Here is a 13,638-nt window from a genome sequence, read left to right on the forward strand (position 1 = left end):
TGACCCTACACCCGAGAGCATCCATCAGCTCTAACGAGCCTGCCTGGGCCTCTGCCTGCCAGCACTTAAACACAGAGCTCTGCCAGGTGAATGTCAGGAACAGCCAGACACAGCCCTGCTCCCCAAACCCCACAGTCCCTGTGGTGGATGGAAATTGCTTTGAAGGATGAGCTTTGCCTTCCAGAGCTCACTCAGTTTTCCTCGTTAGGATGTTCAGCTGATTACCCCGCTCTGCAGGAGGTACCCCAGGCCAGCGAAAGTTGGGAAAAAAACCTGCCTGACCCCTCCATGCCATGGCCCAAATCAGCAGGGCTCAGCATCCCTTCCCATCTGGCAGTTCCCCCCTGGTTTTCCCTCAGTGTCATTGCCCAAGCCCTCCAAAATGGAAAACACTCCTCCAAACCAACTTGCCTGCAGGGGGTCCCTGGTAAAGCAACCAGCAGGCTCCAAACTGTCTATTTGAACCATAATAATAGAAAGAACTGTTGATTTTCCCCTTTGGTAGAGTTGGGGCACATCACAGCTGCTGTGACCCATCCTTCACCAGCCACTCACAGAGAGCATTAATTCTGGATTTTCATGACTGTTAAGTTCCCCATATCTTCAGCATTCACCGTGTTTTGCTCACAAAACTGTGAGGAGAGACATCTCTACCAGAAATTGCTCTTGGTTGGATGTTTTCTCCCATGCAGAGCAAAGCGTCAATTAAAAAGCCCTTACAATGACATCAAAAGGACTGAATTCCCTTTCTAGGCAGACAATCCACACCAGCACCGAGGTCAGGGTGGGCAGCCAAGCACACACAGCTATTCCACATTGCCAGGCTTCCTGGGATTCTGCTGTCTCCCCATCTCCTTCCATGCAGAATCCTTTTATCTACCTCTGCTGGATACAGGGAATATGAAGTGCTTTGGGTAACCACAGCTTTCCCTGTCACCACCTCAGGTGAGGTCAGGAGGAAATAAGGACCATAAGGGGATAAGAGACACCCTCTGCCTCAAAGTTAACTCTCAACAGCAGCAAAACCTGAGTGGGATCGTGGAATCCCACGATCTGGGCTGGTTTGGGCTGGAAAGGAACTTAAAGCTCATCTCATTCCACCCCCATGCCACGGGTAGAGACACCTTCCACCAGAGCAGGGTCCTCCTGGAAGGACTGGGCTTTAGTTCTGGACAAACTCTAAGAAGCTGTAAGACGCTGCAGCTTCCTCAGCTGACATTTAACTTGGCGATATTAAAAGATAAATGATGGACTGAATGACTGCTAAACATCGATAAAAGCACTTTTATGATCTGTTTGAACAATAAAGTGCTTTGTAAGCTATCAGAGGCCTGGAGGCATTTGATACCAGCAAACTGCACTAATTATCCACACAGGCCAAGGCAGTTAGTTTCTTTTACAGTTTATGGAATTTACCACTAACAAAAAAAAAAAAGAAAAAAACCAAAACACAACCAAACAAACCAACCAAACATTAAAAAAAAGTTAGAAACATTAAATATGTGTATTCTGTAATCATGACTAATAAGGCTCCATCATTACAGGCAACCCTGACCCAGTCACCAAGCTTGACTGCAGGCCAGATGGCTAAACCCCAATTACCCAGCAAATCTAAATGAAAAACAAGAGTTTCACCAAAGTGTATGCAAACAATTCAGCTGATGTTTCCACCCCAGCTCTCACTTTTCCTTGCTGGCACCTGACAGCTACAGGTCAGATAAAACGGTGCCAGTTTAGGGTTGAAATGAAACCACCTGAAGCACAGCAGAACTTTTACAAGCTGTTCTGCAATTCCTATTCTGGAGCAGGTCCTGCCCCTCCCTCAATGCAGACATGCTGATAAAACCAGATGACGTCCCTGGGCACCCGTGTAAGACGATGCTGTGTCTGAGACGTCGCCAGCTGGGGCCAAACATCACGTTTGGGTTTTGATTAGACTGACTGCACGGCCTGGACTCTGGCACAAACCCCTCGCCATTAATTGCAAACCCATCCAGAGGAATAATCTTCAATAACTGCGGACATTTTCTAGGCAGATTTGCTCTGCTGGAAGAGCAGAGGGCTGTGATTTAATCCATATGTCTCAAGTGCACCATTTTTTTGCTTAAAGAGGATCCTTTGAAAAAAAAAAAAAAAAAAGAAAACCCCAAAAAAAACAACCAACAAAAGCAGAAGAAATGACGAGAAAACCAGCAAGCAAATGGAGAATTATTAGGAGACTGGGGAAAGCTACAGACATCTTCAATAAAGAACCCTAAATGCTGGCTCAGGACGTTTTATTTTCCATCATCTCACACCACGCTATATGCTGGTGGTGTAAAACATCGACTCTTTGCACTCCCTGAAAGACTCCACAGCAGAAGAGGTGAAATCAGATTTGGCAGGGCCAGGAAAGCAGGCAGCCAGCACTGTAAATTAGCTTCTTTCAGCAGTCTGCCAAGGTAGGGAAAACAAACGGGAACGTGTATCCCTGCTGCATCCCGACAGAGAAATCCAGGTTAGCAAAAAACCCCGAATTTTTAAAAATGCTTTCTGAAGGTTAAAAACTTAATAAACCTCAGCTTTGCCCAGTTCCTCCCTTACCCTCTGGGCTAAGCCCAGATCTTGCAGAGCACGATGGGTCCAGTGCTGAGCTCATGAAAAGCCTCACTGAGCTCAGTGGAGCTGTTCCGAAGCCTTTGGTTTAAAGATCATGGGGTCTTTTAGGGTGAAAAGACCTCCAAGATCATCAAGTCCAACCTTTGACCAACTCCCACCTCGTCAACTAGACCAGAGCCCTGAGTGCCACGTCCAGTTGTTTCTTAAACACTTCCTTGGATAGTGACTCCACCACCTGCCTGGACAACCCCTTCCAATGCCTGACCATCCTTTCCTTGAAGAAATTGTTCCTGAATTGGGAACCTTCTTGCTTCTCCTGTGAATAAATAAATGACTGTTCCCCCATGCCTTCCCACTGCTGTTTACGTTTGCACAAGACCCTCCTGCCAACAGGAACAGCAAAGGGAGCCAGGCCCAGGCAGGATTAGGTCTAGATGTGAGTCAGGCATGGATTCAGACCTGAGGCTCCCACGTTTGCCCCCTGTGAGCTGAGAAAGTCTGTGACTTAAATTACCACCAATTTGGCTTTCTGCAAGTTCATTGCACCAGCAACACATCACCCCTCCTGGCAGGGAGAGAGTAGATGGAGTAGGTATCTTCCTATAGTAGACAGAAGCTGTTTGACATCTTAACAGCAGATCTGCCTCTAAGAGGAGATTCCTAAATGTCTCCATCTTTAACAAAAAATACCATAAAATGCACCTGTGTGTATAGGAACCTATTTTCATTTCCACACCTTTCTCTAAAACAAAAGCTGTTGATGCAGTCTCAGAGGTGTCTGAGAAAAAGAACCTACAGAAACTTTAGGAATAAGAGCACTTTGCAGAGATGAAAACGCTACAGCCAAGAGCATGGGAAGGGAAGGAGAAAGCCCTGACGATAGTGAAATGAAATCTGGGATTATCAACCACGCTGATAATTGTTTTTTAAGTGTAAACAAGGCAGAAGATGAAAAGAGAGTTGGCATTTCAACCCAAGAGCAACAGAGCACCTGAATGGCCCCGATGTCTCTGCTGAGAGTGCATTGATGCTTCTATTCTGCTTTGTCTTGTTGTGCCTTGAAACACTCAACAGCCCTAAGAGCTCCTCTGGCTCCCTGCCCGGCCTTTCTGGCTCTCCCCAGCACAAATGGCTTTTCCCTCCATTTCTGATGTCTTGATTTCACTCGTGGTCATCAAAAAAGAACCCCAAAAAACCCACCCCCCACAAAAAAAAAAACCCAAAAAACAACAACAAGAACAAAAAAAACCACAAAAAACAAAACAAAACAAAAAGCAAACAAAAAACCCAAACCAAAACAAACAAGAAAACCACCAAACACGAAGGAGGAAGGAAAATAAAAAGCAGAATCCTTTCGGCATCATCCAACACCCCCCCGCAGTGTGCCACAGCTCATCTCAGGACAGGCTCTGGCACAAGGGACAGCAAATACTTCGCCAGCCCCTCGTGGTTTTGCAGCCTTGGCAGAACAGTGTTCACAGGTGTCCCAGACCCTCTCCCTTTGCACCTTGTTTGGCAGGATCAGAGGAAAGCACTTGGTTTTACAGCACCAACCAGGCCAATCAGACACGGTTATGGTGCTCAGCTGGACAAAATAAGCTCCTCTTGTCTCTCTAGAGGAGCCAAGAGAGAAGGACATAAACTTTAGAAAGCAATGTACTCATGCACCGAGCTCTTCCACTTACAGGAAACTCATTTCATCTACTCCAGACACTACTGCAAACCAAAGCTATTTCCAGAGTTACCAGTTACCTTGTGGGACAGTCCTACAAAATTTTAAATGGGTGAACCAAGGATAATTTGCATCAAATGTACTCACTTGTTACTGGGGTGTCATCAGCACCATTGCCAAAACCTACTCTTTTTTTACCAAAGCCCCCAGCACAATTTAGTGATGCCAGCTGTAGCTCTGGAGCCAGGGGCTGTGCAGTACTTTTGTCAGCACACAATAGCCTCCTCCTGGCAGATCAGAAGACAAAATGGGATATCCAGCAGAAATATGACATAGCAAGGTCTGAGCAAACTTCATTTTGATCACCAGCCCATCACTGAAATGCTGGTCGAGAGTAACACTGAGCAGTAAAACAAGTCTGGGCCACTCACTGCTGCAGAAATCAAACTTCTTACATGAGATGCTTCCAAACACCATCACAAAGGGGTTAAATTCACCTAATCCAGGCCAGAAATGTAAAATTTACCTGCCACAGCTATTGTGCAGCAATTCCTATGCATAAAGATCCTCCATCTGTGGGTTATGGGATTTTTTCTGGTCCTTGCTGTGACACAGCCACTTCTAGGACTGAATCACAGTCCCAGCAACTCACCTAATCCAGGATCTGAACTTGGTTTCAACCCACACCTGCTAAACCAGAGCAACCTTAGCCCAGAGCCAGCTGAACTGCTCCTCCAGCAGAGCATCTTGGCCAAGGAAAGGATCAACACTTCCAGTTTGTTATCCACACAAGAACTGCTGGGATCCTGCACAGAAAGGTGACTCCTCCAATAGAGCCCAGGTACTGAACAGGCAGATCCTGAGGAGAGGCAGAAATGGGGCCGTCACATCACTGGGATGTTTTGGAAACTCTCCCTGGGTTTCAGGCAGAAGATGCTTTGCTTTCTGGGAAAGGGACTTTCCCAAGCTTCAGCCTCCCTCTATTCCCACACCAGGACCGTGCTAGGACTTGGTTTGTAATTTATACTTTTCAAAAAGCACATCAAAAGGAGCAGTTCATCCCTCTAAAGCTGAGGGACATTCACGTGTCTTCTGACTCCCTCCCAGTGCTGCTGTAGCCACGGGAACACCTCTCACTGCAGCCTGCAAGCAGGGGGAAAGTGTTTATCCCACACCACGGGCTATTTCTTTTCTCCTTCCCTCTCCCACTGCAAAAAAAAACCCCTTTGCTGTCTCACAAGAGCATCCCCTCACTCCCAGCTTGAGGCAGGACACCACTGTCCTGACATTTGTAAACTCCCGTTTTGAACGACGACTCAGCACAAAACTTAACTTGTACAACCTGGGCTCCGGGCTTGGCCCCTTTTCAAACCTCCCCAGTGCTCCCCCCCGGCCGGACAGAGATCCACACAGCCTCCCAGCTAATTGAATTTTAATGAGAGGAAGTCATTTTTCCACTGGAAGAATGTTGTGCTGGAGAAATATTTTGAAACTCCTTCCAACCTTTCCTGCCAGGCTTTTTTTTCTGCAGCAGAGCAGGAGCGAGGAAGTTCCCAGCCCGCCACTCGGTTGTGCTGCTCCCCTCACAACCCCAGGCGGACCTGGAGCTTAAATAATTGCAACTTTCAAAACAAAAAGCGTTTGGGGGTTGACTTGATTTCAGTTCTGACAAGAATAATATGAGTTCCTACTAGTTAAAGCTCTTGTGCTGAGACACAGTCAATCCCGGGCCTCCACAATTTTGTTTTCCACCCCACTCCCACCTAACTGGGTTATTTTAATTCCCAGCAAAAGCAACAAAGACATAAGAGCCATAGATGCAGAAAACACTGGGGAACATCTTGTTAGCTGAGGTTTGCAGAGCAGTTGCCTACAGGACAGCAGCAGCTTCATCCCATCGTTCTGCACGAATTCCAGAAGTTATCAGCTTTCCAGCAATACATAAATTTACCAGTTTACACCCATTTTCCATTGTCTTGAGCCACAGTTTTCCCTGTACAGTTTCTGCTTAGTCTTGCAGAAAGAAGAAAGGAGGAGCCAAAGGAAATGAAGTTGCTGAGATATGAAGGAAATTAGGTTATAGTCCACTGCCTTCAGAAAACCTATTACACTGGGTTTAAAGCTGCTGGTATCTTGAGTAGGGTGTGATGAGGGTGACAAAAAAAGGAGGATAAATACCAGGACTAGAGAGGGTTTTATGTACAAGTTGTATAATATCAGTACATATAAGACAGAGGAGAAAAGTATTTTCTGATTATGCAGTTCTCAGTAAATGCCTGCAAATCTTGTAGCTGCACCTCATACCCAGACCAGGGAACAGCTCCAGTGGAAGAAACACTCCATTCTATCCCACCTCCCAAGGCTGAGCAGGTTTCACAGCCCCTCTGAGTTTATACCCTGAAATAAGACCTTTCCAGCATTGGGAGCCATGATCAACTCCATAGAAAGGTCTAAGAGAGGAGCTGGGACAGCACTGCCACCTATAAACACATGTTCCCATCTTGGCAGAGGAATCAGTTTGTCCTAAATCCAGGTGAGCCCTAAAAGCCCCCTGGGAGCACCTCAAGCTTCAGAGGCATTTATGGAAAAGGTTCTACTTTACAACATGAAGGGAGTCTGAAGAGCAGGTTTCTCATCCGCTCTGGATGCCATTCCAAGAACTTTAAGTGGATCTAACAGATCCCTGGATCCATCAGCTCTCCCCACAAGAGCTCAGCACTTTATGTAACAGCTCCCCTCAGAGCACAGCACCCTGTGCAGCTGCTGAAATATCTGACAGAACGTCCAGTGCTTGTGAAAGACGCCCCAGTGCCCATTAAACCCAGCTTATATTTTCCATTTTAATTGTTAAACTTCCCAGGGAAAGTCCCTTAATTTAATACCGTTCAGAGATTCAGCTCTAACTCTGTAACTGGGATTTGGGAAGAGCTGCTCAGTCCACGCATTCTTGCTCTGTTTACAGCAGCCCAGCTCCCAGATGTTGGTAATATTAAAACAGGCTGGAAATTTCCTTCCAAGTGACAGCAAAATGCAGACAAGAGCTGGGTTTGCTATGGCTCTAATTATCCATGGATAGGAGATACTCTCCCCATCCCCTTGCTGGGCTGGGGGGGAGGCCCAGGAGATACAGCTCTTTCCCCACATAAATTCAAAAAAGTAAGGAGATAGAGATCAGTGGCTCTTGGTTTACACTCCACTGCACTGGAGTTGATTTCAGGGAACAGTTTTAGCTTGCAAGAAAGATCAGGAACAAGAATCTCATCCGCATGGAGGTCTCAGAAGTGCAGCAGAGCGCAGAAGTTGAGAGTGCCAGAGAAATGCATACATTAAACTAGTTGCTGAACTATGGGAAAAACTTCTACCATATGTACCTTGTCTATAAATAATCCTCTATCTCTTTGCTTAAATCAGAGGAGCTCATGGGAACTTTCCACCCATCAGGGTTTCGAAAGCAGTCGCTGTGTGGGAGGTGACAGGGCTGCCAAACAAGCTGTCAAGGAGAGTCCCCTTTTGTCATGGTGCAAGAAACCAAGAATCCATGGCCAATGCATGGAAAAAAAGAGCAAATTCCTACAGCCTCAGAGTGAACTGTGACTTGCAGGGGAGCTGCTTTCCTGAGCCTTCGTTTACTGCCACTGCAGCTCTATCTAAATCTTAACAGGGATGAATGAAAACCTGGTGAGCCCTTCCCATGTTACACGTGCCAAGAGCTACAAAATCCCAGGGCAGAGATGATCTAGAATTCCAGCAAAGGCATATAACCAGAGGGGCTCACTCCACCAGGTCATCTGGCTCACAATTTAACCGTTACTACGAGCGGCGTTTACTCAGCCAAAATAAAAACTTAAAATAAAAATTACGTACAACACTGTTCTGCCTTGTGAAAACCCAATGCAAGCTGCAAAACTGAGCTGTAAATATCTCAACATCCAGAACCCAGCTCATCACCTCTGTGGTACAACCCAGAGCTGCTCCTTGCCACGACTCACCTCAAAGACTTCCTCATCCAATATCCTCGTTCCAAACACGATGATGCCATTGACGTCAATGATGGGATGGTCGCTTCTGTCCAGGAACTTGGTTATCTTCTTTTTACAGTCCAAAATCAAGGTGACATTTTTCTTCTGCACGCTGAGAGCTACTCTGTGCCACCTACAAGAACACAGCCCACAGATGTGTTAAACAGGAACCTTGGGCTTTCTGGAACAAACTAATGATTGTGTAACAATGAATTTTCATAAAGGGACGTCCTGAAATTCCTGGAAATTCTCCTTGGGCAGCTAAAGATTTCATTTGAAATACAAAGGCTGACTGAGGAGAGGCCATTCACTTTTCATCCCTCCAAAACAGGTAAGAGAAAGCCAGTTCTGGCTTCAGCAAGAGGCAGAGATAAAAACCACACAATGACTCCATGGTTATCCCCATTTTCCACCCTCCTTATGCCCTGAAAAGGTCTCAGTGGGGATTTTGCAAGACAAACTTGATTTCTTAAGGCCCTTTGCAGCAAAAGTTCCTGCCTCCATCAGTGTCAGACTGTGGCACTGGCTAGTCATTCACACTTCTTATATATGTAATATTTATTCACCAAAGGCCAAAATTACACACTGGGACATTTGGCAGCAGTCAGAGGTGTGTATATACATTTACATAGGCATGACTCCTATTTTACACAACGTTCAACATGCTGGTATTGATATAAACAATGAACTGTTTTTCCTTTGTGCACAAAATTTCACTTACTTGCCATCTGCAAGGTTAATGCCTCTAAAGAGAGGATAGTCTTCTGGGCCTGGCTTTCCTGTATGGTCTTCATACAGGAATACAGGAGATCTACCCAACTCCACACCAATTTGCTGGATCCCTTGCTCATTGTAAATTGAGATCAAGAAGGACTGACCTCCTTTCTTCGCTTTTACAGTGGTTAGAATGGAGAAGTCCTCTGGGAATGGGGAAGCTGGAGTGGAAAAGCAAAGAGGTTAGTCAGGTTTCCTTGAAAATGAACCCCTACAGAAACAGTCCTGCTGTCTCATAACCCATGGGAAGACCTCTGGTTTCTCTCTCCACGTGTGTGCACACCAGCAACCTTAAAAACTCACGTGGGGCCAGGTGAAATTTGGCTTTCACCCAAAACTTGTTGAGATACAGGGTTGGGAGGGGCTGAATCTCAAAGTGGGTTGGACCAGCAAAGCCAGTGTAGAGCAGTGTCCCCAAGGGACACCCAACCCCTCTCCTCAGTGTGCTCCTAACCCTTCCTTAATGTGCTCTAGAGCCTTTTAGGAGACAAGGCAAAACTTTGTTTCACGTATCTTAAGGTCCCCAAAGGAACACAGGGAAAGGAACACAACAGATCACTTTTAAACTGCACATGTGTAGCCATATAAACCACAGAAAACATCAAGCTCAGTGCCTATAATCTTCAAACATCTTTCCTTCTCTCCTTTAGGCTTTTCTTAGATGTTATCCCAGGGCTGCAAAAGGGATTTTGAACCAGGGAGGGGATGAGGAACATGGCAGTGGGGAATTCTTCCAACCACAGCAAAGTTAGAGTTCAAATGAGCTCAACCTCTCCTCTTCTGCCTGGGAATTGCTTTAACTTTTATGGACCACCAGTGTCTTAAATGCATTTATCTGCCTAGCACAGGGCAGTGGAGGAGGCAGGAGAAGGCTGGGCTGCATCAAAATCAGCCCTGAGAGGATACCAAGGGGGAGAACTGAGGATACCTACAGAGACAAACACAGTTAATATCCCTCACCTTGGTTAAATAATATTTGGAAAGCAGCAGAAAGCAGAGTTCTGCAGAGAGGACCCGCAGTCAGTAATTAAATGCCAGGATTATAGCCTGATTTCCCCCCAGGACAAAGACCCAGATATTTGGCAAATGCAGCGTCTGATTTTTGTGCCTCCCATAGGATGCACTGAGCTTTATCTCCCTCCTGCTGTACACAAATCCTCCTGTAGCTCTGAATCAAGACCATACGCCTTCCTGGTTCCAATTACAGGCTACAGATTTGGGCCTTTTATGTAAAATAGTTCATGTCCAAAATTTCATTATGAATCCACAATACAGTACCTTTCAACTTGGCCAAGCTGCCAACTCATTAAAAAGCTGCTTTTAATTTTTTTTTCATTATTATTAAAATGTCTCCATGGTGATGCGAGTTTCTCAACCCAAATAATCATAATGGATGAATTATAGCTGACATTACTCTGTTACTGCTCTGCTGTCCTGGCAAAATAACAATGCCCTCACTGTCATAGCTAGAAATGACCCAGGCTAGTCCATGATGTATGAAAACACATCCACACAGGCAGCAATACTAATAAATACAACGTAATAAATATATGAAGCACACAGAAATTGACCCAAATCCCCTTAAAAACAGTGGGGACACCCCTCCAACAAAGGGTTTGGGATTGAGTCCTCATACTTGATTCACTCTTCAAACGAGCTCACGCTGAGAGATGTTGCACATCCATCACTTAAAGGCACCGCACCAGTGACGAGTTTGGTTTGGCACCCTCCTCCCACCCCCTGGCCAAATCCTCTCCAAATCACTACATGTGACCTCCTTCGAAGCAGCAACAAGGGATGAAGAGCCCAATTCTGCAGGTGGAGCCGTAGAAAAAGCTGCCCAGTGCCATCAGCTTCACTGGAGCAAGTGTGTCTGTGGAATGCTGCGACAGATGAACCAGCAGGGTCAGGCTGAGTCTCTTCTCCTTTCTTGAGCACCATGGCCAGGGATGAAAGGCTTGTATGCAACCTCCTGGCCTTCAGAGCAGGGACAGCTGGGGCTTTCTTCCTAATCCAGGTGTATCCAGACACAGCCTAAAATAAAGAGCCCCCTGCTCCTGATCTGCGAAGGGCAGGAAAGGTTTAACTGCTTGATAGCAAAAAAAAAAAAAAATTATAATCAGCAAAACCAAGGAGCTGATCCAGTTCCTGACACAAACACAGGGTGAGGTGGTGTCATTTTCCAGAACCTTTCCAGTTTTCAAAGGAAAACAGCTCTCCAATGGTTTTAACAACTTCTGGTCTTTTCCTTCATCTGAGAAGACTCAATGGAGAAATTGCTTTTTTTCCTCAGAGGTGACTGTTCAGGCTAAAGCAGAGATTTTCGAGAATGCAAATGACAGTTGAAAATTTGACCGAGGAACACAAATGACATTTTTCTGGCTGCCCCTGAAAACTTTGCCTTTCTTACTACTTCTGGTGGAAAAGCACGGCCTTTGCTGGGAAGCAGAACTTATTTAGGGAGAACAGACAAAAAACATCTCAGCAAATTTTTCTCACTCTTCAGAGCTTGCAAAAACAAGCAAGTTTATGTATATATATATATTATATATATATATCTTGCTTTGCTGGCTGTGGCAGCAGAATGCAAAGCCCATCAAATTACCATCTTAGAAAAGCACTGACTTCTAATTAGCACAAAATATTCTGTGCAGAGCACGTTTGCCAAGGGTGCTCCATAGCAGGGAGGGAAAGTCATGCTCCAACCCACCCGCCTGGTAACGGGAAATCACTAAAACCACATTTCCCCTGGTACATTGCACCACAATTACTTTGTTATCTTCATCCCCTCTCTCTCTCATTTGGTGGTGTGAGCTGAAGTCACATCTAGTTATGGAGACATAAAGAGGAAACATCTGTTGATCTGATAGGAAACACCAGGACTTCTTCACTTTGCGCTTCCCTATTTCCTCAGTGAGCAGCAGAGAACACTCCAGGACTTTGGAAGTCTCCAGAGAGGGACTGAGCTGCTTCAATAACCCCATGGTTGTCCAGATGATGAAATGATTGGAAAGTTGCTTGATGGCACCAAGGAAACACCATCCAGGTCTTCCAACCCAAGGAAGGCAGTTGATGCAAACCAAGAACTGATTGATGACATCATGAGTAGTGAGGTGGGACAAGGGCAAGAAAGTCTCCTCCAGTGCCAAGTTCTCTCCTGTGACCACGATTTGGTCCCTGCCTGTTGTCTTGTTGTGTTAACCTGTGTCAGAACTGGTGTGATCCGGTCTCCTTGCTACGTTTAATCAGGCAGAATATTCCATCCTTTGTTTTATATCTTGGGGTCACCACTGTTTGCTGGTTTCTCTAAAATAAAACGTGATCAGGCAAAATTTCACAGTGGCTACAGAAGATACTGGTAAGCTCTCAAATCCACTCCAGTTGTATATTCCAAACTGGAAACATTTCCTGCAAACCCTTTTTGAGCTTGGTAGACACCAGCTGGACCAAAACTTTGAGTCATTTCAGATACATGTCATGGAGGGACATGATGGAACATCAAGGCCCAGCCTGGCAGAGGGGATGCAGTTGGGCACACGATGGTATTATCTGTTGTCAGAAAGGACTGTTCTGCCCTGGGCAACAATAAAGACAAATATAGGGTCTGTTTTGCCTTTCTGCAGACATTTGAACAGGGCTTTAGGCAGCTCCTTTGCTAAGGGCTGACCACGTGATGATGGGCTACCAGCCTGTCCAACACTGTTCTCATCTATCTTCATGTCAGGCTCAGTTTGTGCGCAAGTCACAGGCTGTGCTCCTGCTCACCATGGCTTAAATACAATTCACCTACTTGTTGTCACAGCAGGACAATAATGAAGCCTGAAAATAACCTCAGTGATAACACATGCAGTGAAACAACAAAGGAAACACAGGAGCAACTCCTGCCATTCCTGTTCCCAGCACCCCCATGTGAAACAGGAATATCCCAGTGCTCCTGTGTGGCTTGGGAAGGAAGATTTCTGATGGTGGCTACACGCTCAGACTGAGGCTCTCACGCAGGCACTGAGGAATTCAGGTCCATAATGTGTCCAGCCTTTTTACAAACACATTTCACTCCGTGGCAGTTTCCCTGAAAAATCAGACTCCTGTGCATCCTCAATCAGAAATAAAATGGTCAGTAGCCCACGTGCTCTCCAAGGGCTTTGTGAACTCCTGCATCTTTGTGGCTTCCTCTAATGAACCTCCCAGCTCTTCAAACAACTTTTCGTGGGACATCTGTTCTTGTGGGACAGTCTATTATTTTTATATGGTGATTATTTGTGTTGTGAGAGACACCACAGCCACAGAATAAGACCCCACTGTGCTTGGCACTCCACAAACACGGAATAAAACACAGCCTGTGTTCCTTTGCATCCTCCAAGCCTCTCTCCCCAGCTGGGTGTCACCGTGTGATAATGAGAGAGCAGAAACTTTCCAACCTAGGAGGGAACAGATGCAGGCACTGGCCACATCTTCTGCAGTGAAACCCACCACCACCTGCAAATGCAGTGATAAAAGAACAACTGCTGCAGTTTTTATTTGGTGGCTGGAAGTTTTCAGCCCCCTGAAACAGCAGAATCAGTCCCTGCCAAGGGG

At 45.9% G+C, this 13,638-nt stretch overlaps 1 protein-coding gene across 2 annotated transcripts in view; it reads right to left on the minus strand.

The window, feature by feature from the left end:
* The window catches only part of COL5A1 (collagen type V alpha 1 chain), a 136,163-nt gene that overhangs the window by 90,796 nt on the left and 31,729 nt on the right, over window positions 1-13,638 (minus strand). For both annotated transcript variants that reach the window (XM_027887149.1, XM_027887148.1), the window contains exons 3-4: window positions 9,011-9,224; window positions 8,260-8,422 (exon numbers count right to left, since the gene is read on the minus strand). In XM_027887149.1, coding sequence (XP_027742950.1) covers window positions 8,260-8,422; window positions 9,011-9,224 — 377 coding nt within the window. The remainder of the gene's footprint in view (window positions 1-8,259; window positions 8,423-9,010; window positions 9,225-13,638) is intronic.

This window comes from Empidonax traillii, unplaced genomic scaffold, assembly GCF_003031625.1.
Source record: "Empidonax traillii isolate 1590-97213 ecotype Southwest subspecies unplaced genomic scaffold, ASM303162v1 scaffold204:size1584377, whole genome shotgun sequence".
In the NCBI taxonomy this organism is placed as follows: domain Eukaryota; kingdom Metazoa; phylum Chordata; class Aves; order Passeriformes; family Tyrannidae; genus Empidonax; species Empidonax traillii.